Here is a 27,575-nt window from a genome sequence, read left to right on the forward strand (position 1 = left end):
CCTGCTGCTGTGAGTGGTTGTGCCAAAATAATCCAGTGTTCATACTCTTTGCTTCTTGAATGTTTGAGTGTTTTGAGTCTCCTTTGTTGCCAGATTGCATCCATACAGCGGTCTGCCGCTCCAAAGTTGTGAACAGGCGGATTTTGCCTTATGTAATGTTACATTTGTTATAACAAAGAAAAGTCTTTAAGACTATATTCCTTTCACTAAAGTCTTTGAAACATTGAGACGTGAGAAACTCTGAATGTCGAGTAAAGGTCATTTTAGTGGTGAATTTTATAACCCCTTGTACATGACTGCATTTGATCTTTGTTAAATGAAATATGTGTAATTGTTTATTTTTACCTGCAGCTACAAAGTGTACTTTTGAATAAATAATATATCTACAGGTTCTGCATCAGCAAATGTGTGTGTGTGTGTGTGTGTGTGTGTGTGTGTGTGTGTGTGTGTGTGTATGTGTATGTGTGTGTGAAAATAATGATATGTATAAATATATATTTTTTTATGACAATGTTATAAAAGCAACATATTGGAGAGCTGACCTGAAATGTTGGGGATGTTGCTCAATAAAGCAAACTCAATAGTAATTTAAGAGCAAGTCAAATCAGTGTAAAGACATTCTTTCTGTTATTAAAGCGTTTCATTCTGACTCTCTTCACACCCTCAGTGGTACATGATCAGTATAGTTCACATCTACAGCCGCTGGAGGAACAGTGAAATCAGATGCTATGTTAATGGACAGCTTGTTTCTTATGGAGACATGGCATGGCACGTCAACACAAATGATGTAAGCACTCTTCTATTTACTCCTCTTCACTGGTGACACCTTTTCTCTCTGGTTTCAATGTTTATTGGCACAGGACTCACCCAGGCTGCCATATCGGCGTCTTGCATGGCTGTAAATTGTGACGTACACATCTCTTCAATAGTGCTCATTAAGGAAAATGAGTGTTACCACAACAACATGGTTTTCTCTCAGATATATAACTGGCATTTCTGTCTTTATTTGAATGGACATTTGTCACAGAGTTGTGCTGCAGCAGAGAGTGGAAGATGGAATATTAAACATTTGGAGAACAGATTTATATATATATAGTGAAAAATGGCAAAATCTCACGAGAAGAGATTGTAATTACCATCCCACTGAAACAGTCTTGTTTAAAATATATGATATATTTTGTATGATATTGCATGTTTGAATGAGTCTTAGCAATGAAACCTGTTTTTACAAATGGCTATTTACAGAAATAATAAGCAATTTGCACTTGCACGGTGATAAGATGCATTTTCAAAGGTGTGCTTTACACTTTCAAGGGAAGATTGCACAAATGACAGGGTAAAATATACTGTAAGTGGCAGTGCCTGAAATATTCCACCATTTGGTAACTTGTAATGAATAGGGTTTTTTTTTGGAGAACTTTTCCCACACCTGAATAGAAAGATAGTATTATTCTGATGACGAGCATTTTCCCCTGTGTTGAGTGCAGAAATGGCTGCATCACAAAGACACTATCAAACCACAGACACAGCAAGAAAAATAGTTTATTCAACCTGAATGACAAAAAATCACACCACCAAGGAAACATTGTACACACAGTTTAACATTCTCCTTGATCGGGATTATTTAAACAACAGCTGCTGCTGTCATCACATGTGCCACGGAGAGTAAGGTCACACAACTGATCTGCACAGAACACTTTGTAAGCTGACAGCTAGTGTGGCGTTGCATGCGGTGAGATTCTGGTAACATAAATACATTGAAAATAAATGTTTTATTATACAGTACTGTGCAAAGGTTTTAGGCAGGTGTGAAACAATGCTGTAAACTAAGAATGCTTTAAAAAATACAAACAAAACAAAATAACAATTTAAATCAAATCAATATTTGTTGTTACTACCCTTTGCTTTCAAACCAGCATCAATTCTTATACAGGTACACTTGCACAAGGTCAGGGATTTTGTAGGATTATAGTCAACGTTGAGGATCTGCAACTAAGTAACGAATAAACTTCTAATAAAATTTGAATTTATATTTTTGAAAGCATTCTTAGTTTACAGCATTTCTTTCACACCTGCCTAAAACCTTTGCACAGTGCTGTATATATATTTTCTGTTTCTCCTCATCTATTTTTCTAATAATAAAACCTAAATGTTCTCATTTGCCTTTAAAGTTACTCACTTTAAAACATATCGGTTACTGCCATCCTTCTGTTCTATTCAACTTTAGAAATAGAAGATTTAAAGTCTTGGTAACTGTTTTTACACATTTTCTAAAGCTTAGTTAGCATATATGGTATGTTGTATTTGGTTCAGAAAAGTTTCAGGTCCCACATCACACCTAAATCAGTTTGGATGGGCTTTTCTAACGGGGTAAATAGAAGACAAGTTTGTGCAAGATTCTGAATTCTTTATATACAAATCTGATGTTTTCCCCTCAGCACCACTTGTATAGGCCTTCACACTGACTGTTTTGGCAGTTGTTAATTAGCTGCTGCTGTTGTTGTAAGTTATCCTTAAATGTGATCCTGATTGCAATCACAGCACATATTCTCTCTTTCCCAGAGGTTATATTGAGGTTTCCTATCTTTGTAAATCAGGGACATTGTTTTCCTCTTCCCGATACAGAAGTGTCAAGGTTGACACTCTAACAACACAGATGGTGATGTTATTTTAGATGTTTATATTGAAAACACAATTTCTTGGAGAAAATCTAAAGCATTTGCACAATCATTGTACTCATATTTTTTTTCCCTCTGCCTAATTCAGCTTTTTGTGAATTTATAGATATTTTTTCTTTTCGCCCTACATTATAAAATGACGTTTTCTATCTATGTCCCTCTTGCAGAGTTATGATAAGTGCTTCCTCGGGTCCTCTGAGACAGCAGACGCAAACAGAGTATTCTGCGGGCAGCTAGGAGCCGTCTACGTGTTCAGTGATGCCCTCAATCCTGCGCAGATATTTGCAATTCATCAGCTAGGATCAGGCTATAAGGTATGTACTTGAGGGTGACTGAATTAGAATACATGTAAGCAGCCTGGATCACCTATCAGTCTGTAAAATCAATGCCCAGTGCTGCCCCGCCACAGTTCCTTTCCCATGCGTCTCCGTCCTGGGAGCGCTGCTTTTCCTCCCAGATAAACGTCTGCATAAATGACCTACTTCTGGGAAATAATAGCACAATACACGAAGGAAGCAGCGGGCCATCTGAGGCGATAGAGTCCTGAGCCGACTTATATCAGTTGCAGCAGGTGTAGCACTCCTGAGCTTCTTGACAAAGAGCACAAGATTGTGAATATAGAAATATGCTGACCTACCCTGGAGGGGATTCAACTGTGAATGTTAATCACATGGTGACACAAATATTTAGTTTGAAATGTTTTTTAAATGAAATAATCATTTTATTTACTCAACTTGAAAGAGCTACAGAGTGTGCCCTCAGCTTATTCTCAGAGTCAGTGACTGCTCTCCCTCACTCTCACTCTCACTGTCTGATAAAGTGCTGCTGTTTCTTCAGTGTTAAGCTCTGCACTCTGTCACAAATGGAGGAATGACACGCACTGCCAAATCAGCTTTGAACACAGGATGTGTCTCAGACAATTTACAATATCGCTTTCCATTTGACACCAGCTCTGTTTTCTCTCTAGCTGCTTTCAAGACAACATTTGTCTTTTTTATGACAGGTAGGAATATTAGTCATTGTCATTGTAAAACCTACACTGTTAAGGATTGTGAGATGGATGTTTGTGATTTCAATCAGGTCTATGAATGCCTGGAGATTCCCAGGAGAAGTCATTGTTTGGTCTTTTTGCTAATGGCAGGTGACTTGCCGTTTAATTCCTTAATTGTGGCGCTAGACCTTCTATTAGAGAGGTAACTCACAGCGGAGCAATCCCGCAGATTCCTCGAAATAATGAAGAGCATGTCCTGGGGAGACAATTACCTGCAATTGATCAAGCTGTGAATGGTGTTACTAATGGTGAGTATGATGGAGCCAGCCAGGTGAGGTGGGGAGAAAGGTCAGAGAGTTGTCTGGCCCACTGATTGGTTGTTGTAATGGGAGTGCTGTCCAGGCGACGAGAGGCTTGTCTGTTATAATTGAGAACTGCCAGGAATAATCTGAGTGTAGCAGATCACAGCATATATCTATTACAGTATGTACATTGGGAGTTTCCTTGTATCGCTTTTAACTCGGCTCTACACCAAAGCCAAAGTAAAAACATCTGAGCTGATGTATGATCTATTTTCTGATCTATGGTCATCTCATCCATGTTTGATGTTTGACACGCTTCCCCTTGCTCACACAGTGTATTGAATGTAACTGTAACTTCTGCAGTTAGTTGAAATGCAGAGATTATTGCTGCCTAGGGTTGCGATTTCTACAGTATGTTAGGATTTATGGCTGAATATCTGACAGACCTGTTTGTAGAATCTGATCCCTGGGCTCTTCTCATATTGCTGCATGGAAATTGCACTTTAAACCGAGATGGACTCCTGGTTATTTCATTTAAAGTTCAACAACTTTTGCTCTATATTGCCATTTTTTTTTAGACTGACTTGAAACATTTACAGCCATTTGGAGATCACATCAAGGGAAAGTGTTTCTGCAGACACTAACATAAGCTGACTGTCATATTGGACTGTCATTCATCACTGCTGTTTTTAGCCGAGTTTATAAGCTTTAGTGAAAGTCTAGGAAATTGTGGTTTCATACAAAGGATTTGCCTCACGATTGTTTGTGAAGTAACTCACGATGAAGAATATAGTACCCAGTGGATCCTGGCAAGCACAACAGAATTGTTTTTTATTTTTATTTTAAAGGTACTTCTGAATAACTACTTATCTCTATAACAGCTCTTGCAAATAACCTGGTCTAGAGTCATAAAGTAACATCCTTCCCAGCAATATCACAAAACATAAAATATTAATCATTGAGTTGACTAGTCAAAACAATTAGGCCATGATTTTACATCCTCTTTTCATGTAATGCACTTATTTTGGTCTTTGCCCTCTATCATCACTACCATATGTGTTCTACATGAGTCAGATTAGCCCATTGACTTTGTGCCAGCAGTGCTCTGCAGTACGTCCCACATATTGCTGTTGACGAGACTGAGGAGCAGCACAGTCCTGGTCCTCCATTGTAAGGGAAGACATACTCTGTCTTGCAATAGGAAAGCAATAAATAATAATAAATAATTCCCTGGATCTGGATCTGTATCTGCAGCTAATCACTTATCCTTGGCAGTTCCACTTTAATCATTGAGTCAATACTTAGAAAACGTTGTATCTCATATTAAGAAATTGCTGTAAACGATTGCATTGTTGACTATATTGTTCAGTCTGTAGTCTCATTACAGCTGCAGATACTGCAGCATGGGAGTGTCCCCAGCGTTGTCAAGTGTCTGCCTGTTTTCCTGTAGGGAGTTGTGGGGATGCTCCTGGTCCATGTCAGCCTTTGGCACTAAGAGAGGAAGGAGGCAACTGTGCTTTAATTCTTATTTATGACTGTGGAATGATGCTGTAGCACTACAGGTTTGTTACTGTAGCCACAAACCATGAGATAATTACTTCCACACTGTGGAAGGGCTCACACTGAAGTGCAGGGCACTGGAGCTTGTTATTTCTTGTCACTTGGGTTTCATGAGTAGGACCTTTTGAAGGATGTTAGAGACTACTTGATGAGATGCATGCTGGCTGCTGTGTGAACTTGATCATAGAAGATGAGCAGAATACTTTTTACATGTATGCCTTGTATTATCATCTGACTGGAAGGAGGTATGCCATTAAATGTGGCTCAACCTTCACATTTTCTGGAATTTCCCTGTAAAACTCTTAATAGAAAAAGGCTGCCAGGCAACAGATATATCGGAAGTAAATATACATGGATTTTGACCAATATCATTTGGAAAAAGGATTAACTTGCCCAAAGTAAAATCTGAAAGGATTAAGTTCTAGGATCAGAAATTGTACTATATTAAGATTTGAAACTAAACAAGCAGATCTGAATGTAGTGTTGTGCAATATTTCTAGCAGGTATATAGAGTATACTATAAAGAATAATGTTAAACTCTTTATGTTGTATGCTAAAGCTTTCCACCTACTTAAAATGCTGCACTTTATAGGCACTCAGAATAGATTGTACAAACATTGTACAGTTGACAACCTGAGTCAGCTCACCTTTTTATCCATTTATTCCCCTTTCTGGAAACAAGCAGCCCGGATTTAGATGCCTTCTAAGCAGGTGCATGAACCCAGTTTGCTTGTGTTGCATAACATACTGTATTTATCTACAGTCCCTGAAGGACCAGATGGCTATTTCCTCACTGTTACTTCAGCTTCTGTCTCTCTCTTTATTTGATCACCATCTACTTGCTGTTCATGAGTCAGAGAGGGAAGGAAACACATTTCTCTCATTCATTAATAATTCAACCCTCCTGATTAGATGACTTGATTTCCTTATTAAGCATATTCCATTAACACTGCATTGACAGATTAATTCAGCTCATATGTCAACAGCCAATTGATTGAGTAAATTAAGATTGGTCTGTTATTGATCAGCTATTTATTATGTCCGCCGTAATGAATGTGTTACTGAGCCGCTGACTGATGAAACCTCCAGTTCTTTTTTCACAGCCATCAAATGTCTTCGTCTTAAGATGAAATGAAATTTAAAGACACTAACATAAGCTGACTGTCATATTGGACTGTCATTCATCACTGCTGTTTTTAGCCGAGTTTATAAGCTTTTGTGAAAGTCTAGGAAATTGTGGTTTCATACAAAGGATTTGCCTCACTATTGTTTGTGATGTAACTCACGATGAAGAATATAGTACCCAGTGGATCCTGGCAAGCACAACAGAATTGTTTTTTATTTTAAAGGTACTTCTGAATAACTACTTATCTCTTTAACAGCTCTTGTAAATAACCATATTACACATAAAAGACCCTTTATCAAGAGTTATTCTTCACTGTCATTAAGTTTTCCAGTGTAGTTATTACCTCCACCAAGGAGCAGAATTATGAAAAAACTACCGGGCCGAGAGTTCCCGACGGGAAACATTCAAAAACAAAAATACACCTTGAATTTCAGGGGGACAATGGTAGGGGAAACACTGATCTTACTGAAGCTTAATTTAACTACGTGCCCTGACACAAACTTGTGTTTGGTTGTTAATTGAGTTAAGAACAGTTTGCATCCCTTAAAAGCAAATGCATGATCGACATGTGTTGTTGATTGCAGCATTACAGAATGATAAGAGATGAAAAGCAAAGCTTTAAATAAATAGTTAATTTACTTGAATGTACTCTGTGCCAAGAAAGAAATCCTGACCTCCATAAATGTGTGGTTGCTAATACAAAAAGGGCATCTAGTCATTTTTCATTCTTGAAGGAATTTATATTTTTTAATAAAGTTATAATTAAAAGATAACACCAAAGAGACACTGATAGGATGCATGTGCATAAAGAAGCTGTTCACTCTCTCCACCTCTTTATCTCTCCCTTTTTCTCCCCCATCTTTTCTTTCTCATTCTCTTTTTTTCCAGAGCACATTTAAGTTCAAGTCAGAGAGTGATATCCACTTAGCAGAGCATCACAAGCAGGTGTTGTATGATGGTAAGTTGGCCAGCTCCATCGCATTCACCTATAACGCCAAGGCCACTGACGCCCAGCTCTGCCTGGAGTCCTCGCCGAAAGAAAACATCTCCATCTTTGTGCACTCACCGCACGCCCTTATGCTACAGGTCAGTTGCTCTACTCAAAGCCAACTCTTAACTCTGTGTCACTATCCTAGATATAGATTCTGTCTTTTCTGCTGCACTCATTTTAAAATGTTGTTACAAAGGTCTGCTTTATTATCCTCCCAGGATGTAAAAGCCACAGTGACTCACTCCATCCACAGTGCCATCCATTCCATTGGTGGGATCCAGGTGCTCTTCCCGCTCTTCGCTCAGCTGGACTACCATCAGCTGTACGTGAGCCAGGTGGAACCCACTGTATGGTAAGAAGTAGAAATGTTGTTGCTGTAAAAGAGAATTTCCCTTTTTGGATTTCTGAGTTTAATAAACACATGAAATTGGAAGTGACAAAACTCAGTTTGGAGTTATTGTGTGTAATTTGTTTTTAGACGTATATATGTATATGAGGTGTGTTTGTGACTGATGGAGAGAAAAAGGCTAAATTAATATTAATGACTTCTTAAAGTTTCACAAGGGTATGCTCTTGTATAAATAACTATATTATCAGCTTTAATGAAAGCGGGGCTGCGACAGAGATGCATGTTATTTTTCCTCATTTGGATTTCATAGACTTGTTTTGATGATGTTAAGTAACATCTTGGTGATACAGTTTCAAAATCCAGAATTTGAGTAGGTGTCTGTTGGATAAACAATATGGTGATAATAGTTACTTATTTCTGTAATACACTGTATTTATTTCTTGTGTATATTGGTACAATGATACTAATATATCCATAATAAACCTCTGCCTGCTTATAAAACCAGCTTTGGTCAAGCTGTAGTCCAGTTTTATTATCATCTCTACTCTGGTTCGGACTTCTCTCATCCCCATCGCCCTGAGCTGGTCACTCCAAAGCTTCCCCACTGTGCCCTGGATGGAGTCTGAGCTCCGCTCTAATCCTGTGTTAGTTCAACGACAGCAGGACCAAAAAGACGCGGGACTGGCCACACAGCAACACAACCCCCTGATGCCCAATGCTCACTGCTTTTGTAGTTTCTTCTCATCTCTGCTCTCTGTCCCGCTTTCTTCCTTTCTTTCTCTCTCGCTAGCATGTCAAGGGTCTTTCCCTCACACTGTGTCACTCTCCGCAAAACTTATTTTGTCCTTGCCTTGCCTTTTAGATTGAGTCATTCTAAAGCCTGTGGAGCTAATGAGTTCTAAGCTTTTGCAACAATTAACTCTCTGTAATGCCCGTGGATGTTCTGTGGCTGTTCTCATCACCACCCCGGAATAGTGATTTAAAAACATTCCTTTTAATAAACATCTAATCTCGTGTTGCTCTCTGCCAAATCCAAACCAGCAGTGATATAACATCAGTCACTACAGCTCTGCCAAATTGGAAGGAAGCTGTGCTTGCAGTAAAGAATCAAGAGCACAGCAGAGTTTACGGTCACCCGACTCTGTATGTTTTCTCCACGGAGCAGTTATGGCTAAGTTGGAGCAGTAGCGAGAAAGAAACGACTGCAAACTGACAAAGTAGACAAACAAACACAGAGCAGAGTGATGTTCACATTCAATTGTATGAGTTTGTATGCATGTAGTGTATGTGAAGTATCTATGGGCTAGCCTGCACACGAGTGATTGTGTCCTTGTGATTGTTGCACTAGAGCGGAAGCCACTAGAGGATGTGAGGGAAAGCCAATTAAGTGTCACCGAGCACCACTGTCAATCAACCACAGGCTTCAACTGAAAAGCCCTCCAACAAAGAAAAAAATGTTTTCAGAGAACCACCTTGCCCCCTTGAACCCCTTTTCCTCCACCTCTCTCTCTCTCACACACACACACACACACACACACACACACACACACACACACACACACACACACACACACACACACACACACACACACACTCTGTCTGAAAGCAGCCAGCCCAGGCTTTCTTCTCAATTGAAGAGAGAAGAAAGTGGTGAGCTAGTGTTCCCAGCTGATTGTGGACATCCTCTGAAAATGACCTTGTGTTTTTTCCCTCCTCTGCCATACTGTCTCCTCACGCTTCTGTACTTTATAGAATAATTCCTTCCCCACCTGATGACTGTGTGAATACATACTTTATCCCTGTCTGAGATTTTATGTCTTCTCGTTTTGCAGTGCCACTCTCCTGGCCTTTCTGGTTGAGCTGCTCAAGAGCTCTGTGGCCATGCAGGAGCAGATGCTGGGAGGGAAGGGCTTTTTGGTGATTGGATACCTGCTGGAGAAGGTATAGAAGAGCCTTCATAACATATTGCATCTATTTCCTAACCTCAGTTCTCAGGAACTTGTCATTTCCCTGCATCTGTACAGATACCGTCTCGTTTACACGTTTGCTCTCAGCTCATTATACTAGAGATTCCAATACATGTAGACCGATAGTCTTTAAACTCACCACAGCATCATTTTATTCTCACTTTGAACAGTGATTTGAAAAATTAATATGTCTAACTCTTCATTACCTTCTTGAGTGAACTGATGAATAGGAAATAATATTTTCCACTAACAAGCCCATCTGCTTTTGAAACCTCTTTCAACTTCCCCACTATCAAGGTGCTCTGCATCTTGTCTGCAATCTCCAAGCCCTGTCAACAGTCTGATCTCTCATTGCCTGTAGCAGAGTCCTGAATGTGTCTTTGAACTAGACGAAGAACTACTTCTCTTCCCCTTTCTCTCTTTCTGCATCAATCTTTATTTACCCATTTTGTGATGCAGATCTAGCAGCTTGCCGGCCTCCCCAGAGTACGGGCTCTTTTAGAGCACTGAGAAATGACTCCACTTTGTCACTCAGTGACTTGCCTGCCTGCTGGCTTCAGCTGCTGTTAACTAACAGCCAGGCAGAGTCGGCATTTGAGAGCTGCGCTTTATTTTCTTGCTTCCTTCCCGCTGCCAGGTTTCACCCTTCCATATATCGCACCATCTGCTCATGATGTGTTTATGCCACACCTTCCCCTCCCCCCGTGCCTTCTTGTTCCCCTCTCTTTTGCCCTCACCACGTCCCCAACTGGGCAGAGAACAGGTTCCAGACAGGAGCGGTAATGATATTCGTCAAAGTGAAATTCTGTGCAATGTCAAGCGTCTGAAATTTGCCCTAATTTTGTTTGAACCTTTTTTAATCAGTAACTTGACAAAATAACTAAGTAGATAAGTTCATCACTTATGCCAACATGCTGCTACAGAACCTAGGAATACACACAACCAAGGGATTCTTTAACTGAGCCCACATACAAGGGAACTGACAAAACCTTTGAGGAAAATATTTTAAAGGTTATATATAAGTGTGTGTGTGTATATGTAATGTATATGCTTTTAATGCATTGATCAAAAGGGCATGCAACATTTAAACAGCACAAATAGAAGACCAAAGCAATAATATACTTTTTTAAAGGGTACATATCATGAACAACTCACCTTTTCAGTGCTTGTGCATATACAAGTGGGAATCTGGAGTGCCTACCAACTCACAAACTGTGAAATAAGACAACCCAGTCAGTTTATTGTTGGCTGTCTTGGTCAGAAAACATGTGATTCAACAAGCATTTCTGATTCCGCTCTCCTTTCTATGTCACATAAAGGCTCATTAGAATATACCGCCCTCCATCCGAGTGTTTCAGTCAGTCCGTATCGGGGAGGATAAATACACGCTTACAGCTGAATATGCTTGGCAAATATTAATATTGTTTAACATGACTTTGTGCTTCTTCCTACAGTCTTCTCGTGTACACATTACCAGGGCTGTATTGGAGCAATTCCTCTCCTTTGCAAAGTATCTGGACGGTCTGACACATGGGGCACCGCTGCTGAAGCAGCTGTGTGACCACATCCTGTTCAATGCTGCCATCTGGATCCACACCCCTGCCAAGGTGAGTTCTTGCAGGTAACTCAGCCCATGAAGAGACAAATGTCCTTGTTAGCATGAGAGCTGAAGTAGATGCATGTCAGAATCTTTCAACCACAGAAGGCTTCAGTAATACTTTGCGTCATCATTGCTTCTGTGAAGACAAGGATTGAAACACGTGCCTGTGTTGTCAAGTTGGATTTACGCTTGTGTCAGGTTTGGTTTGGTTCCCCATGGCACCAAGTGTTTAAGTAGGTGGTAATAAAACAAAGTAGTGGTGAAATATGATCGCAGATTGAAAAGGTATCTTCTCATGTTTCTGGGATACTTCAACACATATTAATGAGCTATATGCAAAACAATGTTGAGTTGTCAAATGAAAGAATATTCTGGCATTTCACCCCATGACGCTTTGTATTTAGGGCCCAACTGACATTGACCAAACTATTGCCAAGTGTATGATGAGTGGAGTGGAGCACATGCACCAGATATATTACATAGTCTTTGTTTTGAGGTCTTGAAAAGCGCTATATAAATTCTATTTATTATTATTATTATTATTATTATTATTATTATTATTATTATTATTATTATTATTATTATTATTATTATTATTATTATTATTATTATTATTATTACATTCATGATACATTACATGGTGGCATAGTTCATCACTTGCTTCCACATTCCTCTCAACTTAACCAAGGTTTATAAATGCTCAAGAGCCAACCCCCCCCCTGCCTTTTTTAAGTAATGACCCTTGATAAAATGGGATGAGGTATATCAAAGGAGCGGAGTTTGTGTGGCAAATACATTTGCCTCAGGAATTCTGCTTGTGGGCCGAGCCATGAATAAATAAAAGGAGGAAATAAATACAAAAGTGTCTCGAGGCTTGCCTGGAACACACCTCTAAAATAGAGCGTAGAGAAAGAGGGAGAAAAAACGAGAGAAACAGTGAGATAATGAAGTGAATTAAAACACTTTTAGCTACATCGGCACAGAGAGCTACACTGGCTCTTTCCCTTAGGACATGCTACAAAGTCCACGTTTCCTCTGTCCCTATCCTCGAGCTGCACGGGGTACAGAGAGCCAGCTGTGTGAACGATGGGAGCATGCAGTATGCATTAATTACGTGCGCCCACTGACCTTGTCCTAGTAGACAAATGCGATTTTGTAAGTGCATTTTACTGTTCTGTTATCATGGAAATTACATTACTAACAGCATGGTGTTCACTTATCTCCAGTGTTTAATTTCAGTTGCTTAAAAACCACATAACATCATGCTCACATCGTAACCCCACTGCCGCCTTTCATCATGACTCACATTTGACTTGTTAATATCCTATAATTTATGACATATGGGAGAAAGCCCTCAGTATTTATAGCTGGAAGGACTGTGGCTGGATTAAGGATTCTTGTCAGGTCTGTGGCTAATTACAGAGGACATGCTAATCATCACTGAACAGAGTGGAGCTGCGACAATTATGAAATTGAGTAATATAGGGTCAGTGGCCATCCCTACCTTACACCTACAATGATAATCTGCCCAGTTAGTGCAACCCTCCACAGCAAATGTATTTTGTTTGTCTAAAAAGTATAAGGTTCAAGGGTTTAATTACACTGTGCACTTAATAACATGAATACATGTATGTGTGTGCTCCCTCTCCAGGTACAGTTCTCTCTGTACACATACCTTTCCGCTGAGTTCATTGGCACGGCAACCATCTACAACACAATTCGTCGAGTGGGCACAGTGCTTCAGCTCATGCATACACTAAAGTACTACCACTGGGCCGTCAACCCTGCAGACAGCAGCGGCATCGTGCCAAAGGGTCTAGGTGAGCATATTTAGCTTCTTCTTTTTTTTCAGCACAAGTCAGGTTTAGTTTATTTGCATTTTATTTGCTGTGGAATGTGATTTGATTTGGGTTGTTGTTTATATAAACTGTTTCCCATCCATCTGAAAGCTTTTCTGAGTGAAGCTCAATGTTTTGGAAAGGAAATCATTGGAAACCAATCACAATCATTGTGTGCAGTCACAAGCCTACTATCAAAGTGTCTTCCTGAAATGGCCGCAGCTCACCCACATTTGAAATGGCTCATCTCCACATGGAAGCGCTTGCCTGACAGCCGTTAGGACCATGGCCATCACAAGAGATGACAGTGAGGCAGACACGCCACATCAATATTGTCATCCCACTAGGGTGCTTGGTGTGGGTGTCAGGCCTCTGAAACCCGGGCCAGTTGTATGACTGGCACCCTCTCTTTGTGAGAAAACAGTACGTCACAAATCAGGCTGTGCTGGAAGTGAGAGTGTCCTTGAACTGTCATTTCCTTTTTCCTCGCCATTATTCTTTTTTAAAATCTGTTTCGTTGTTTTAAAATGGCACTGACTGAGAACGCTGTGTATGCCGCACTAAGGCCTTGTCAAATCAACTCCCTAAAGGTTAAAGCTTGTAACCCTTGACATACAGTCATATGTGATTTCTTCCAAAAAGGCTTTTTCTTGCCTTTCATCGACATTGTTAGCACGGCTAATAATTTCCATCTCAAGTGAACGTGACATTTATTATCACTGCAAAATGTCAAATATTCTCACCGGCAGTGTCAGAGTTGGCTGAATGTAGCAGCATTTTAACCTATTTATATGACACATCAAGGCACTTGGCCTACTTTGTAGATCTGCGAGAGCCGGGAGTCATCCTAATTGATTTCCTACTAATAGTGAAAGTGACCTCAAGACTGAGGTTAGCTGGGATAATATGGGCACACAAATCTGCAAGCTAGGTCAGTCCACGTGACCCTCGATCTCATTTTATATGCTGTGCTGGGAAACTTTACAAGACTTAATAAGTGATGAAATATCAACCTAAATAGAGCTCATGCTTTAAGAGCTATATTTAGCTTGGACATCAGAGGAACTTTTCTCTTTTCCACGACATCGGACACTCTCGGAAGGTTCTTTGTTGCTTTCACCACTGCTGAATAATATATTTTGATGTCTAAATCACCTGTTTGGGAAATCTGTTTCTGTGTAGCCTCAGGCACTGCAGTATAGATCCTGCAGTATAGGAGCATCACAAGACCAACTGTTTTTTGGATTTGTTTTTGTCAGATAGCGTCAATAGATGTCAATAGGGGTTTTAAAAACACTGAAATAATAAAGACAGGATGTACTACAGCGTACTCACTGGAGTTCCTGCTTTTTCACACAGTCATAATAAGTGGAAATGTTGATATAACTACTGTTAGTTTGCTATGTGGACCTACCACCTGCAAGGATAAGTGTAACTGCCAGGCATGGCAGGGCCTTTGGGTGACTGATGCCCATGATCCACTGCCAGAAAACCTCCAGCGTTATTAGAGAAAACCAAGAGTTCTGTCCGTGAGATGTATGGGATAGCAATCCATAGACTATGTGTTGGACTTTAATCTTTAAAATCTTGGGTAAGAATCTCGACTCAACAAAACATTGAACACAAAGACAGTTCTTGCAAGGGTGTGATGAAAACACTGAAATACACACTGATAGACATCGATAGACAATTGCAAGAGGTGTGCATATACACACATATTGGACTCCATCCATACATTAGCTATCATTCTCATTCTTATCCTTCCTTCAAGGAGCTTCTAGTTAAGCCTCTCAAACACAACTGTAAATACGGTGCTGGTTGTTGTTGAAGTCTTGTGAGATTGTAATGGCCTGAGAAAATGGCAGAAGTTGTGTGGAAGACATATCTGGGAATGTATCGCCTTCATGCCGTTGGTAATTTTCAGAGTGGGTTCTGTCCCACTGATGTATGCTTGATTTGGCAGGTTTCCTCTCTGTCCTTCTAAACTGAGAAATGGCCAAACAAAGAGGCATACAAAGAGGGAGAGAGCCAAGCAGATAATGAAGTGTTCAATTATAGAGACACAGAGAGCACATTTAAAATGAAGCTCCTTGAGCAACTCACTCTGTTTCTCGAAGTGCCTCCTCTCTCTTTTATTCAACTCAGGTCTTAATAGAGAGTGCTATCAAATTAAAGCCGTGTATCATCTAGTTATACACAGAATCAGTGCAGACTGATGCCCATTGCTCAACTTCTCCCGGGCTGTGATATGTACTCACATAATCCGTCTCAATCTTGATCACTCTCTCTTTGTCTCCATCTCTGCCCTGCCTCTGTTTCACTAAATAATGAGTCATGAGATTGGGCATCAGAGCGGTTTGGCCAGTCGATACGTCCAATTCACTGCTGGTTGGGTCACCAGGTGACAGACATGTAGGTGTTTCAGAGGAATAAGTTGATCAAGGTCTCATGTAACGACTGAGTACAGGTTAGTCTGGGAAAGCATATGTTACAATTTGAGAAGAATTCTGGAAACTAATTATAACTGCTGAGATTTAAAATGACTTGTTAGAGTATTTTATCAGCCTTTGTTTATTTAAAAGCATTTAGGGAGAAAAAACATAATTCCTCTCTTTTGATATTTAAAGGTTTGCACAAGTATGGAAGACGCATGCTTTTGTGTATGCCGTGACTTTATTATCATCCGTTATAAGCTGAAATAAGATTCCTGCATTAATCACATGGACATCAATTCTTTTTCAATAATCTCCTTCTCCTTGTGCACTTGGGATGCAGGAAGTAGAGCAATATAGGAGTGAGAAACAAGAGCTGTGCAGAGCAGCCGAGCATAATTGGTTGTGAATAATTTGGATGCAGTGGCTGCGGTAATAATGTTCTTATCATCCCTTCCATGTCAGGCTTGGTCCCTGCACTGGGTTTTCCTCTTGCGCTCTATTAATCAGTGTCGGGATGCAGCAGCACTTGCCATCCTCCTGCAACCTCAGTGAGCCTCATCATTGATTACATTGACTGGCTGCTGGAGCAGCAGGATGGTCAGGTGTCTGCTGCCGGTGTATCTGTCATCATGGCACTGTCCCCATTTCAAATGAACATGTGTCTATCCAAGGTGGAGGTTAGAGTGTATCAGGGCTGAGAGGAAAGACAATGGGCAAAGTGACCAATTTTCCCTGAAAGGCTTTTACTTTTGTATTTGGCCCAGTTACTGTCATTTAATACCTGTGCAAATGTAACATATTTTGTCAGTGTGTTTATACCTGGCTGGCTGCACAGGCTGAATAAGAAATGGATGAATATATGCCAGCTTTTACAGCCAAAATGGAGCCTTTTGTGCTACAGTGAGAGTGCTGCTAATCTCTCAGGGATTCGTGTTCGTATTGTTATAAGTGGTAATGTATGCCATATCCTGTATTTTCTGATGTGTGTGACTGAAAGGCTCTTTGTTGTATTGATCTGCCTGTTGCCGCAGCCCATTAGTGCGCTTACTCAGTGTAGGGGCAAACACTTTTTGGTTAAAAACAAAAAAATTCAGCAAATTAAAAGGATCTGATGGTGTCAAAATTAATTCTTGTGCCAACCAAACCAAAACAGCGGCAGCAGCCGCAGCTCTGCGATATGACAGTTAATCAATACTCTCTGTCATATTCTGTCATTCTTCTGTATTTGCTCGACACACTGTACATACACCTGCTGACAGCGTTCAGCCCGTCAGATGTTAAATGAGGTTCATGACAGGGATGGATTGCAATGCGAGGCTAACTTTGGAATGTCAAAGTGACCTTAAGTTGGCAGAGGCATTCTGGGTAGTTTTAATGAGCTGTTGGCCAGTGTGATGGGCAGGTGTGACCTTGGGCTGCCTGCCTGGGCACTATGTTGTGACCAAGGCTACCTGAGAATCTAGGATAAACACAGACTTTAGAGGCGGCGTGAATGATAAATCAACACCAGTTAAATACTCCGAATGACTTCTCCTGAACCTAACGCATGTTATGTATGCAACATATATTCTGCTAATTGTTGATGTGCAAATGTCTCTGTGTTTACAAAGTGGGAGATTGGATCTTTGTGCCACACTCCCTGTCTAGGTTGTTGGTAAAACCTTTGATACACACGTTCAAGGTGAACCCAGTGAATCAGTACAAAGCTGATGATGCAGCGAAGAAAACATGGAAGATGTCACTGAAGATTCTTTTGTTTTTCAAAAGCCAAAAAAAGGAGAACACAAGACATCAATGAGAGAAATATGTCATTATCTGTATAAAATAAAGAAAACATCAAAAGGGTACTTTGGATGATGAAAATAAACCACAAACAAAGTCATTTAAACACATTAGAAATATAGACGAGACTTGGAGATGGGAAGACATCTCATTTGATTCCAATACTTTCTTCCTCAGTTGTATTGCTTCTCTCTCCAACTACAGATGGTCCAAGGCCGACCCAGAAAGAAATCATTTCTCTGCGGGCATTCATGCTTCTCTTCCTCAAGCAGCTCATCCTGAAGGTATATCCCACCTGTCTTCATGCCTCGCAGCTCCTCACACGACTTGATTTTGAGCTGCATAGAGAAAATGTGGAGAATGTCAACTCTCCCTCTGTTATCCTTTAAGACGTTCTGCCAGTCTGCGCCTTAATACATTCAGCGCTATTTATTTATGTATTTCCTTTCACAAGTATGTGCTTGGAGGCAAACCAGTTGTGCTGAAACTAATGTAATGTATTCATTATTCAGTTTTGATAATTATTTGATAAGTAATTTATGTTGCTTCCATCTGTTTATCAGACAAAGTTATATTTAAAGCATCACTTTTGTTATTTAGCGTAAATGTATTGACTTATTTATTATATATTATTACAAATAAATGATGGATTAATCAATAACGACTGTATTAGAGTGCATGTGTACATTTTCTGTACTTGGAGTTACAAAGGAAGTGTCACACCGGATGGAAAACTGCTTGGTGTTTACATGTTGTCACCAGGCAAACTTAACTCACGAGTGATTTGGCTGTTTTAAATGCAGAAACCTACATTCTCGTCATTGAACATCGGCTGACATACTTTGTAATGCAATGATTCTTTTCCAATATTTTTGCCTTATAAATCATTTAATGTTTGACCTGTATTCTATGTGTGTATTCTTTCAGGACCGAGGTGTGAAGGAGGATGAGCTGCAGAGCATCCTGAACTATTTGTTAACAATGCATGAGGTACATGAGACTCTATCCTTGATCCAAGCGAGTTCACTCATGTTAGTGGGCCACTTTGCGGCTGCACTAAGCTACAAGGTCACATTTCATTTTCAACGTTGCTATTCTAGGAGAAGTCTATTTATTATTTTTCAGCATTTAAACTAACCAACACGATGAATCATTTCGAACAGTAAAGTACTTTCAATGGCGCAATAGCCAGCCACTGCCCAGGTGTATTTTACGATTACAGGTACATGCATTATGTCTTTGCTTCAGTTACAGAGTCTGAGCGAAGAACAAAAACGTTGTTCTCTTTCTTCACCCGCTCCCTTTTCTATTGTTCTATCCCTCATTGTCTTTCTCTCCGGTTCGTCTGCAGGATGAGAATCTGCATGATGTGTTGCAGTTGGTGGTAGCCCTCATGTCTGAGCATCCAGCCTCCATGATCCCTGCTTTTGACCAGAGAAATGGAATACGGTAAGCTCCTCAGGGGAAGACACAATCCCTTTGCTGTTGAGGCACAAAATGAAGAGGTGATTTGGCAAAATAAACCTAAGCACCTAACAACGACGCTGTTGCCGTGTGCCGGCGGAACGCATTAATAATTCATGAGTTCAGTGAGGGGAAAAAAACCTATGCACGGAAAAGTAACTATATTAACATATTGATTTCACAATATTACACAGATGATCAAACTAAGCCCATGTCATCCTATAAAATATAAATGTGCACAGTGTATTACTACGTGTGAGTTCTATTCATTGTGGAAGGCTACTGCCTTCATTAGGACATTCATTTAATGTAAATGTAAATTCACTCCCAAGGAAAGTGGTTGTCAGCTAACCAGTGGAGAGGCCTTTTCATCATCAGGGCTATATTGTATTCTGTCAAGGCAGTGTGCTGTTGCCAGCTTTCACTGCTTGTGTCTATTCCAGGGTGATCTACAAGCTCATGGCCTCTAAAAGTGAAAGCATTCGAGTGCAATCCCTAAAAGTCCTTGGGTACTTCCTCAAGCATTTAGGCCACAAGTAAGTAATCCATTTCAGTAGCTGTGTGTGTATGTGTGTGTGTGTGTGTGTGTGTGTGTGTGTGTGTGTGTGTGTGTGTGTGTGTGTGTGTGTGTATGTATAGTAGTTATAAATGATAGTCTAAAGTTTATTGAATCGTTTTTAAATAGTTGTATGTTACATGTCTAATTCTGTTTTCTACTCTGTGTTGTTGCATTTTAAGCCTTTTCATGTTCCTGCAATGTTAACAACATTACTATGGGGTCCAAAACTGAAACATCCTAAATTACGCTTTACATCCAGAGAGATGATACGTCTGTTCCTGACAATTAGAAGAGCCAAAAAAAACGTTTGACTGGATGCCCGTTTTGTAAATTAGGGTGCACTTTGTAGAACACCTAACATTCCTGGTGTCATGCCTGTAACCATTACATGATATAAGAGAATGGTGGAATATATCCAAGTTACTGTCCCGCAGAGTAAGAGTAATAATAAACCACCTATGAGGATGTCGGCGTATGTTCCGCGTGTTGCACATTGGAGACGGGAAAGAGAATGCTTACGGATGATTCAAAATGCGTGATGGATGAAGAAGATGTGTGTTTTTTACTGTGCTCACCACGGTGCCTGTTGAATGGAGTGAAAGGGCAGGCATAAGCCCCTACTAGACCGCCCCAGGCACCAGCGAAAGGCCTATATCCTCAAGGGATAGGAGGGCTTCATGAAAGCCTGCCTTCACCCCTTACTTTAATAGCGTTCATACATTTTAAAACACCGCCCTGCTCACTATGAGCTCTAGTGCAACTCATAAAGAATTAATCCTGTTTCTTCAGTGCTTAGTTGATGTTATTACTTTTGGTAATTGAATTTTACTTTCATTAGTTCAGTGATGTAAGATAGTGTTAGTTCTGTCGGGGTTGATGAATCAAATAGTCAGTATAATATGATCTAAAGATTTGTTTAATCATTTTCTTTTGGAGCCATGCAGAGCAAAACAACCAGACAACACATGAGAGAGAAGCCAGCATATATGACATAAGCTTGGCTCAAACTTCTGCATTAAAATTTCATATATTCAACCACCTAATCATAAACTTAAAGATAAAACATTATAAATAGTGCATGTCGAGTATTAGAACCCAATATGCTTCCTGCTGTATGATTAGCGTATCCCTCTCTAACAGCGGTGTATTTTCATTAGCGTTGTCTTAACTGATAAAGTGTGCCTGTGTCTGAAGTTACACTCTTGTTATAAATCAACAGTTAGTTCTTTTCTCCCACATTCTTTTAACATTTATACAGTTGACAGAAATGCTGCTCTTCTCCTAAGTGTCCAATTTGCCAGCCTCTGCAATATACAAAACAAAAAGGTTGACTTATTAGGAAAGTCCCAACTCATCTTGAGGCAGCAGCAGCAGCTTTGGCTTAGCACTGTGACAGCAATCATTATGCTGTTTGTAGTTGGTAGTTTGTCACTGTTGAACCCTTTGCCTCTGCTGTATCTTGGAACCTTTCCTAGTGACAGGCTAACTTCGTTATCCTACACCCCTCCAACGAAATTCCCTTCAATTTATGACAGCAGGCACTTCCTGACACTTGTCTCAAGAGCTCCAGAACTTCCCTGTTCTCTCCCTGAGGGTGAGAACAGGGAAGCAAGCTGACGGCACTCACTGATCCTTTCAGTGGCTTAGGGAGCTCTAAACAAGCCACTTTACCATTATGTGTGTGTGTGTTTGTGTGTGTGTTCATCCACAGGAGGAAGGTGGAGATCATGCACACACACAGCCTCTTTACTCTGCTGGGAGAGAGGCTCATGGTGCACACCAACACTGTGACTGTGACGACCTACAACACTCTGTACGAGGTAACAAAACATTCTCCTCTTAAAGATCCCAATATTACTGCACCATTGGCTTCCTGTGTACACAATGTGTGCCTGATGTCTTCTCACGTCTCCCTTCACCAGATTCTGACAGAGCAGGTGTGCACACAGGTAGTTCACAAACCTCACCCCGAGCCCGACTCCACTGTCAAGATTCAGAACCCAAGTAAGCCTGTTATGTGTCACATGGAGCTTTCTTCTCTCCAAAGTACTCGACTCTCTCTAACATTGACAATATGTGTTTGTGCATGTGTTATCAGTGATTCTCAAGGTGGTAGCCACCTTATTGAAGAACTCCGCCCTCGGCACAGAGCTGATGGAAGTTCGGCGGCTCTTCCTTTCAGACATGATCAAACTGTTCAGCAACAGCCGAGAGAACAGACGGTGAGCAGAGCTTAAACCGCCTTTTACTACCCGCTTTATCAATTGTTTTGCTGATTAATGTATCAAAGAAAAGAGTAACAAAGGCATACTGGTCCCCCCTCCTCAGACCGTGTTCCAAAAGGCTTATGTAGCTACAATGATATTGGTGCAGAGTCATCCTCAGACATGCACATGACCTCCAGCAGATGCTTCTGTGCACAGTTTTTGACAGTTACTCATTCCTGCTTTCTCTCTTTTTTTATTCTCACCACACACACACACACACACACACACACAAACACACACACACACACACACACACACACACACACACACACACACACACACACGCACACACACACACATGCTTTAAGATGCAAATAAGATTATAAGTGTTACTACTGCTCTAAATCAACAATATAATTCGACTAATAGTCAGAAAGTGCTTTTCCAAGTTAAACTGTTGAAGTTGTTTTCACTTGCTGCCCCTTATTTTAATCTTTGCTGTCATTTTGTTTTGTGAGAAGCTACTGCCATATAAACAGATACATTAATATATGAATGAGTAGGTGAGGGACGAGTTTTACTTTTATTGTTGTAAATAAACTCCTGTACTACTAACTAATAATAACAAAATAATGGCATAGATGATTGTCATCGAGTACATTGTTTGATATGTATGCCTTCCTATCGCACCTGTGGAATGTAATGGGGGCTTGCATGTAGACTTAAAGCCACTCCCTATTTAAGATGGCTTCTTATTTTCACAAACCATTTGCCTGATGAAGGTATAGCTCCGAAACGTCGCAAATGCATTATTTTTTGCAATTAGACAGTTTACAGGAGTTTATTTACATAAAATAATGTAAATAACAAAATGCCAAGTAGCACCAGTATGCACAAAGAAAGATGTTGAGCATAATTGGCCTAATTGCTGTTTAAGTTTGAGCGTGGTAGAATATCCTTGAAAATGATTCCTTTTTCCACCAGCATCAATTATAAATGTTAAACGTGCTGAAGATAAGAGGATCAGAGTTTACTTCAATTACTCAAAATCTTACTTATGTAAGCCAGATAATAACAGTTTGTTTGTTGATCGCGTGAGGATGTGTGTATTGCAGGTGTCTGCTTCAGTGCTCCGTATGGCAGGACTGGATGTTTTCTCTCTGCTACATAAACCCTAAAAACTCTGACGAGCAGAAGATCACGGAGATGGTGTACAACATCTTTCGTATTCTGCTCTACCATGCCATCAAGTATGAGTGGGGAGGATGGCGCGTGTGGGTAGATACGCTCTCTATAGCCCACTCTAAGGTGAGTACTGTACTGTAATGCAAACAATGAGGAAACTCTTACCTCTGCTGTTGATGATCTATTTTCTCTCTTAAGCTTCTTCTCAAAGGATTTCACAATTATTTGCATCACAAATATGTGGCTAACATTGTCTATACTGTTTCCCTTTTTCATAGGTGACATATGAGGCCCATAAGGAGTACTTGGCTAAGATGTATGAAGAGTACCAGCATCAGGAGGAGGAGAATATTAAGAAGGGAAAGAAGGGTTTGGTCAGCACCATCTCTGGTCTCTCTGCGCAGGCCTCTGGCATCAATGGTTCGATTGAGATCAGAGAAATGGGCGATAACTCCCAGACACCTGAGAGTGAGAAGAACTATGAGAGTGTGGACTCTCACAACCTGCTGGCTGAAGGGAAGGGGCCTGTAGAGGGCCTCAGAGGGATGGAGGGTACGGTAGATGGGGTCAGGGTCGAAGTTCATGACCTTCTGGTGGACATCAAGGCTGAAAAGGTGGAGGCTACAGAGGTTAAGATAGATGATATGGACTTGTCCTCTGAAACTCTGGGAGTATCTGAGAATGGAGCACTGGTGGAGGTGGATTCTCTGTTGGATAATGTTTATTGTGCTGCCGTGGAAAAGCTCAACGGTAACGTGAACAGTTTGTTTTTGCCAAAGGGCAGCGTGGATGACCAGAATGCACCTCCTCTCATTACTCTAGATGATGACAAGGACAGCATCCTTCTCAGCAACAACTTTCTGTTTGGCAAGGTGGCAGGCAGCATGGAAGACAAGCTTCTGCCTGATCTCAGTACAGCTGAGCCTCTGGTCCTGCCCAGCCCACAGCTCCGAGTACACACCAGCGCCAGTGATGAACTGGGCCTTCTTGCTCACATGACAGGCAGCTCTGAGCTTGGCTCCTTACCCAGTATCCTGGAGAATGATGAGTTTGAACTACAGGCAGACTTGGAGGGCATCGGCTCTGCTGGTTCCGAGGCTGAGGCCTCCTCCAAAAGCCCAGAGGTCACTGAGAGCACAGCTGCAGCGACATCTGAAGGGGACCCCACAACTGTTAAGATCAGCAGTGCAGGCAACAATTCTGACACAGAGAGATCAGACGATGGCAAAGACAAGGAGATGAAGAAGATTCACACAGCCACCACACAGGTTGGTCCGAGGCTAAATGATCACGTAGTTCATTCATTTAAATTGAGTTGTACAGTAATATCCTACATAAGAAAAGACACACTTCCCATATTCAGTGACGTCACATGAAAGAAATAGTAGAGGTTCACTTACTAAATAACCGGAAAGCTTTGCCAGAGGGAAATATAACAGCAGACGATCATGAATACTGAAAAAGAGCAGCACCGGGGTCAAAGAGTTGAAAGCGAGGAGGGAGACTGTTTGCCATTGTCAGGATGTGTTGGCCTTTTGTGAACAGTTCTATATTAATAGACCCATAGGGATCATTCCCTTCCTCAACTCTGGTTGTAATGGGGACAGGATGGCCTGATGCACATCAGGCAACATCCCTCTGAGACTCAGGAAAGTGGGCTGCAGAATAGTTGGCTGAACCAACAGGAGGGCAGAAAATAGACAAAGCATTATTCTGCAACAATCTCCCAGGATTTGTTTCTTGCTGCCCTCCTCTCACATGAGCTGTGCTCTTTCTCAGAGGTCAGGCTCTTTGCCTTGACTAGGTCACTGATGGAGGGCCAGTGGGAGGCAGGGTTTATTTTTAACAGATTATTTCTCAGATGTTGCATAATTGCTAATGTTCAATTCATCGCTGCTGCTTTTAAAAAAGGCTTTTTTTTGCAGCACCTTGCTGACTCATTCAACACATATTTAGAGGTTACATTAAGCTTGTTGTATTTTATTTCTTTACCTGCAGGCAGGAAGAGGTTATCAGAGGATTTACTTTAATCTGGCAATTCATCATCCATAGTGAATAGTATGACAGTAGCATTATATCACATTAAGGGTGCTCCATCCATCTTGACAGAAGAAAAGGATTAGCAACTATTCCGTAAACAGTATCTCATGATGAACGGTGATTGTATATGCGATGCCAAATTATGAATTTTTAATTGCTTAATTGGTCTCCCATCAGAGTCTACATGGCCGCCTAGCCACTCCAATGGAGAGGGACATATGTGTGGACTTTGGCTTCAGGGGGACGCCCATGACAGAGGAACAGCGACGACAGTTCAGCCCCGGCCCCCGCACCACCATGTTCCGCATCCCAGAGTTCAAATGGTCAGCCATGCACCAGCGACTGCTCACTGACCTGCTGTTTGCACTGGAGAGTGACGTCCATGTCTGGAGGAGGTGTGTGAATCGCTTTATGTGCGCTTGAGAGGGAGGGTGAGCATGATGCTTGTAGTGATACAATGATTACCCTTCCATATCAGAACCAAGATGTAATGTAATTGCTGTCTGCCTGTAAATGTTTTTACTGCACAGTTAAATTGTCATTTGATTTATATAGGTGAAAAAAAAATGCTTACCCATAATAATCCCATTTTTGTCTCCCTCCTTCTCCTGCAGCCACTCCACTAAATCTGTCATGGACTTTGTTAATAGCAATGAGAACATTATTTTTGTCCACAACACCATCCACCTCATCTCACAAATGGTAGACAACATCATTATCGCTTGTGGAGGGATCTTGCCCCTTCTCTCAGCGGCCACCTCTCCTACTGTAAGTGCACCTCATTGACTTCACTGTGGGGAGATACTGCCATCTAGTGGTAGTTAAATATAACCTTCACTTTTTCTCTACTGGACTGTGTGTACCTGTGGGAAATAATACTTATTTGTGTTTAGTGATTGGGACACCTTTAGTTACATTACTTTGGAAACAGTTCATAATGAACTTCCCTGTGTGTCATTCATGTTTACTTGTATTTATCTACTGTAATTATCAAATTTAATCTGCAGTCTTGAACTGATGATTGAAATGGATTTTAATCATCATGTTTCTTTTATTTTGTCTGTGCGTGTCTTGAGTGCCATGGTTACAATTTATGCTATTATATATTTAACTCTCTAAATGACCAAATTCACAACCTTTTTGTGTTTAATACTCATTAAATAGATCTAAAAATGTAGTATCCCTCTGGACTGGTGCAGATGACACCCGTCTCCAATATTTTCCTTAGAAAACATCTCCATGTTTTAACACAAAGGAAAGGAGAGCTTACAAAAAAGTCTCTGCGTTGGCTCGACCCCTAAGAAAGCACTAAACAAAATATCACCTTGGGTGGATTTGAATAGCTGAACTCCGATCTATTTAGTTTATTTGAGAGAAGTGCAAATTAATAAATACCCTTTGCATTAACAAAAAGAGCCAGATTTATCTTAAAGGCTATTTTTCTTCTGTAGTCCTTGGCCAGGGTGTTACAAAAGGCTTCCTAAAATACACCAAAGCAGTTTAAAGATTGGAAAAGCACACAGTTGTTAAAAGCAGTAGAAGCACTAGGGACATATACTGTGTGTATATAATTATAGAACGACATTGCAAACAAACAGGACGTGTAGATAACCAGAAAAAAGAGTTTTGCACTGCCAAGTGTATGTATTACATCTTCCCTACATTGGTTGCCAGTCAGTTTTATTATTCCCAATGTAATGTACAGTGTGCTCCCTACAAGTGAGGGTGGAGCTAAATCACGGATGACTCTGTATACGATGTACAAGTTTGCATATTTTAACTTAAAACTTAAAATGTGATTTAAGTGCTTTAATTTTGGATATAGTCATTTGAGTGATGGTTTGTAGAGTGAAAGATCAACCGCTCTCTTTTTACCATATTGAATATTATCTCTGCTTCCTCAGAGATGAGACATGACTCACTGTCATGCAAGAATAATGGCCCACGCTGCTGCTGCCCTCTTCCTGACCGGTCACCAACTGTCTCTGTCCTCAATGCAGCAGCACACATCACTGTGCTTACATCTGTGACATGCTTCTCTTTCCACCATCTATTAAATTTCTGTGTAATTAAGTTCAATTAAGTAGTAAAATAATAAGTGTGTATCACATCTAGAGGTGAGAGTGTGGCAGCGATGATATTGAGCACTTTTCTTTTATTTGACTGGTGTCTTCCTTATCGCTTGTGCAAGACGGAGTTGGAGAACATCGAGGCAACGCAGGGCATGTCCACAGAGACTGCCATCACTTTCCTGTCCCGTCTCATGGTGATGGTAGACGTGTTGGTGTTCTCGAGCTCCCTGAACTTCAGTGAGATTGAGGCGGAGAAGAACATGTCCTCCGGTGGCCTGATGCGTCAGTGCCTCAGACTTGGTAAGATCACGATTGTGTCTTTGCTGCTGTCGATGTGGATGCCAACAATTACAGTATCTCTTATGTGCCGTTTTGTAAGGTGAGGTGCATATTTTGCCTGTCACACTGGAAAATTGATGAGCTAGAAAT

The 27,575-nt window shown here is 40.8% G+C and overlaps 1 protein-coding gene across 3 annotated transcripts in view; it reads left to right on the forward strand.

Annotated features, from left to right (window-relative positions):
- LOC115017536 (neurobeachin-like) overlaps window positions 1–27,575 on the forward strand; it is a 183,874-nt gene that overhangs the window by 46,151 nt on the left and 110,148 nt on the right. For all 3 annotated transcript variants that reach the window (XM_029446066.1, XM_029446069.1, XM_029446067.1), the window contains exons 7-25: window positions 668–787; window positions 2,846–2,992; window positions 7,546–7,743; window positions 7,867–8,000; window positions 9,830–9,938; window positions 11,419–11,571; window positions 13,216–13,384; window positions 17,824–17,903; window positions 18,547–18,609; window positions 18,971–19,068; window positions 19,527–19,619; window positions 21,354–21,462; window positions 21,565–21,646; window positions 21,741–21,864; window positions 22,965–23,157; window positions 23,313–24,302; window positions 25,252–25,469; window positions 25,689–25,842; window positions 27,266–27,446. In XM_029446066.1, coding sequence (XP_029301926.1) covers window positions 668–787; window positions 2,846–2,992; window positions 7,546–7,743; window positions 7,867–8,000; window positions 9,830–9,938; window positions 11,419–11,571; window positions 13,216–13,384; window positions 17,824–17,903; window positions 18,547–18,609; window positions 18,971–19,068; window positions 19,527–19,619; window positions 21,354–21,462; window positions 21,565–21,646; window positions 21,741–21,864; window positions 22,965–23,157; window positions 23,313–24,302; window positions 25,252–25,469; window positions 25,689–25,842; window positions 27,266–27,446 — 3,415 coding nt within the window. The remainder of the gene's footprint in view (window positions 1–667; window positions 788–2,845; window positions 2,993–7,545; window positions 7,744–7,866; window positions 8,001–9,829; window positions 9,939–11,418; window positions 11,572–13,215; window positions 13,385–17,823; window positions 17,904–18,546; window positions 18,610–18,970; window positions 19,069–19,526; window positions 19,620–21,353; window positions 21,463–21,564; window positions 21,647–21,740; window positions 21,865–22,964; window positions 23,158–23,312; window positions 24,303–25,251; window positions 25,470–25,688; window positions 25,843–27,265; window positions 27,447–27,575) is intronic.

The sequence above is a fragment of the Cottoperca gobio genome, chromosome 13 (genome assembly GCF_900634415.1).
Source record: "Cottoperca gobio chromosome 13, fCotGob3.1, whole genome shotgun sequence".
In the NCBI taxonomy this organism is placed as follows: Eukaryota; Metazoa; Chordata; class Actinopteri; order Perciformes; family Bovichtidae; genus Cottoperca; species Cottoperca gobio.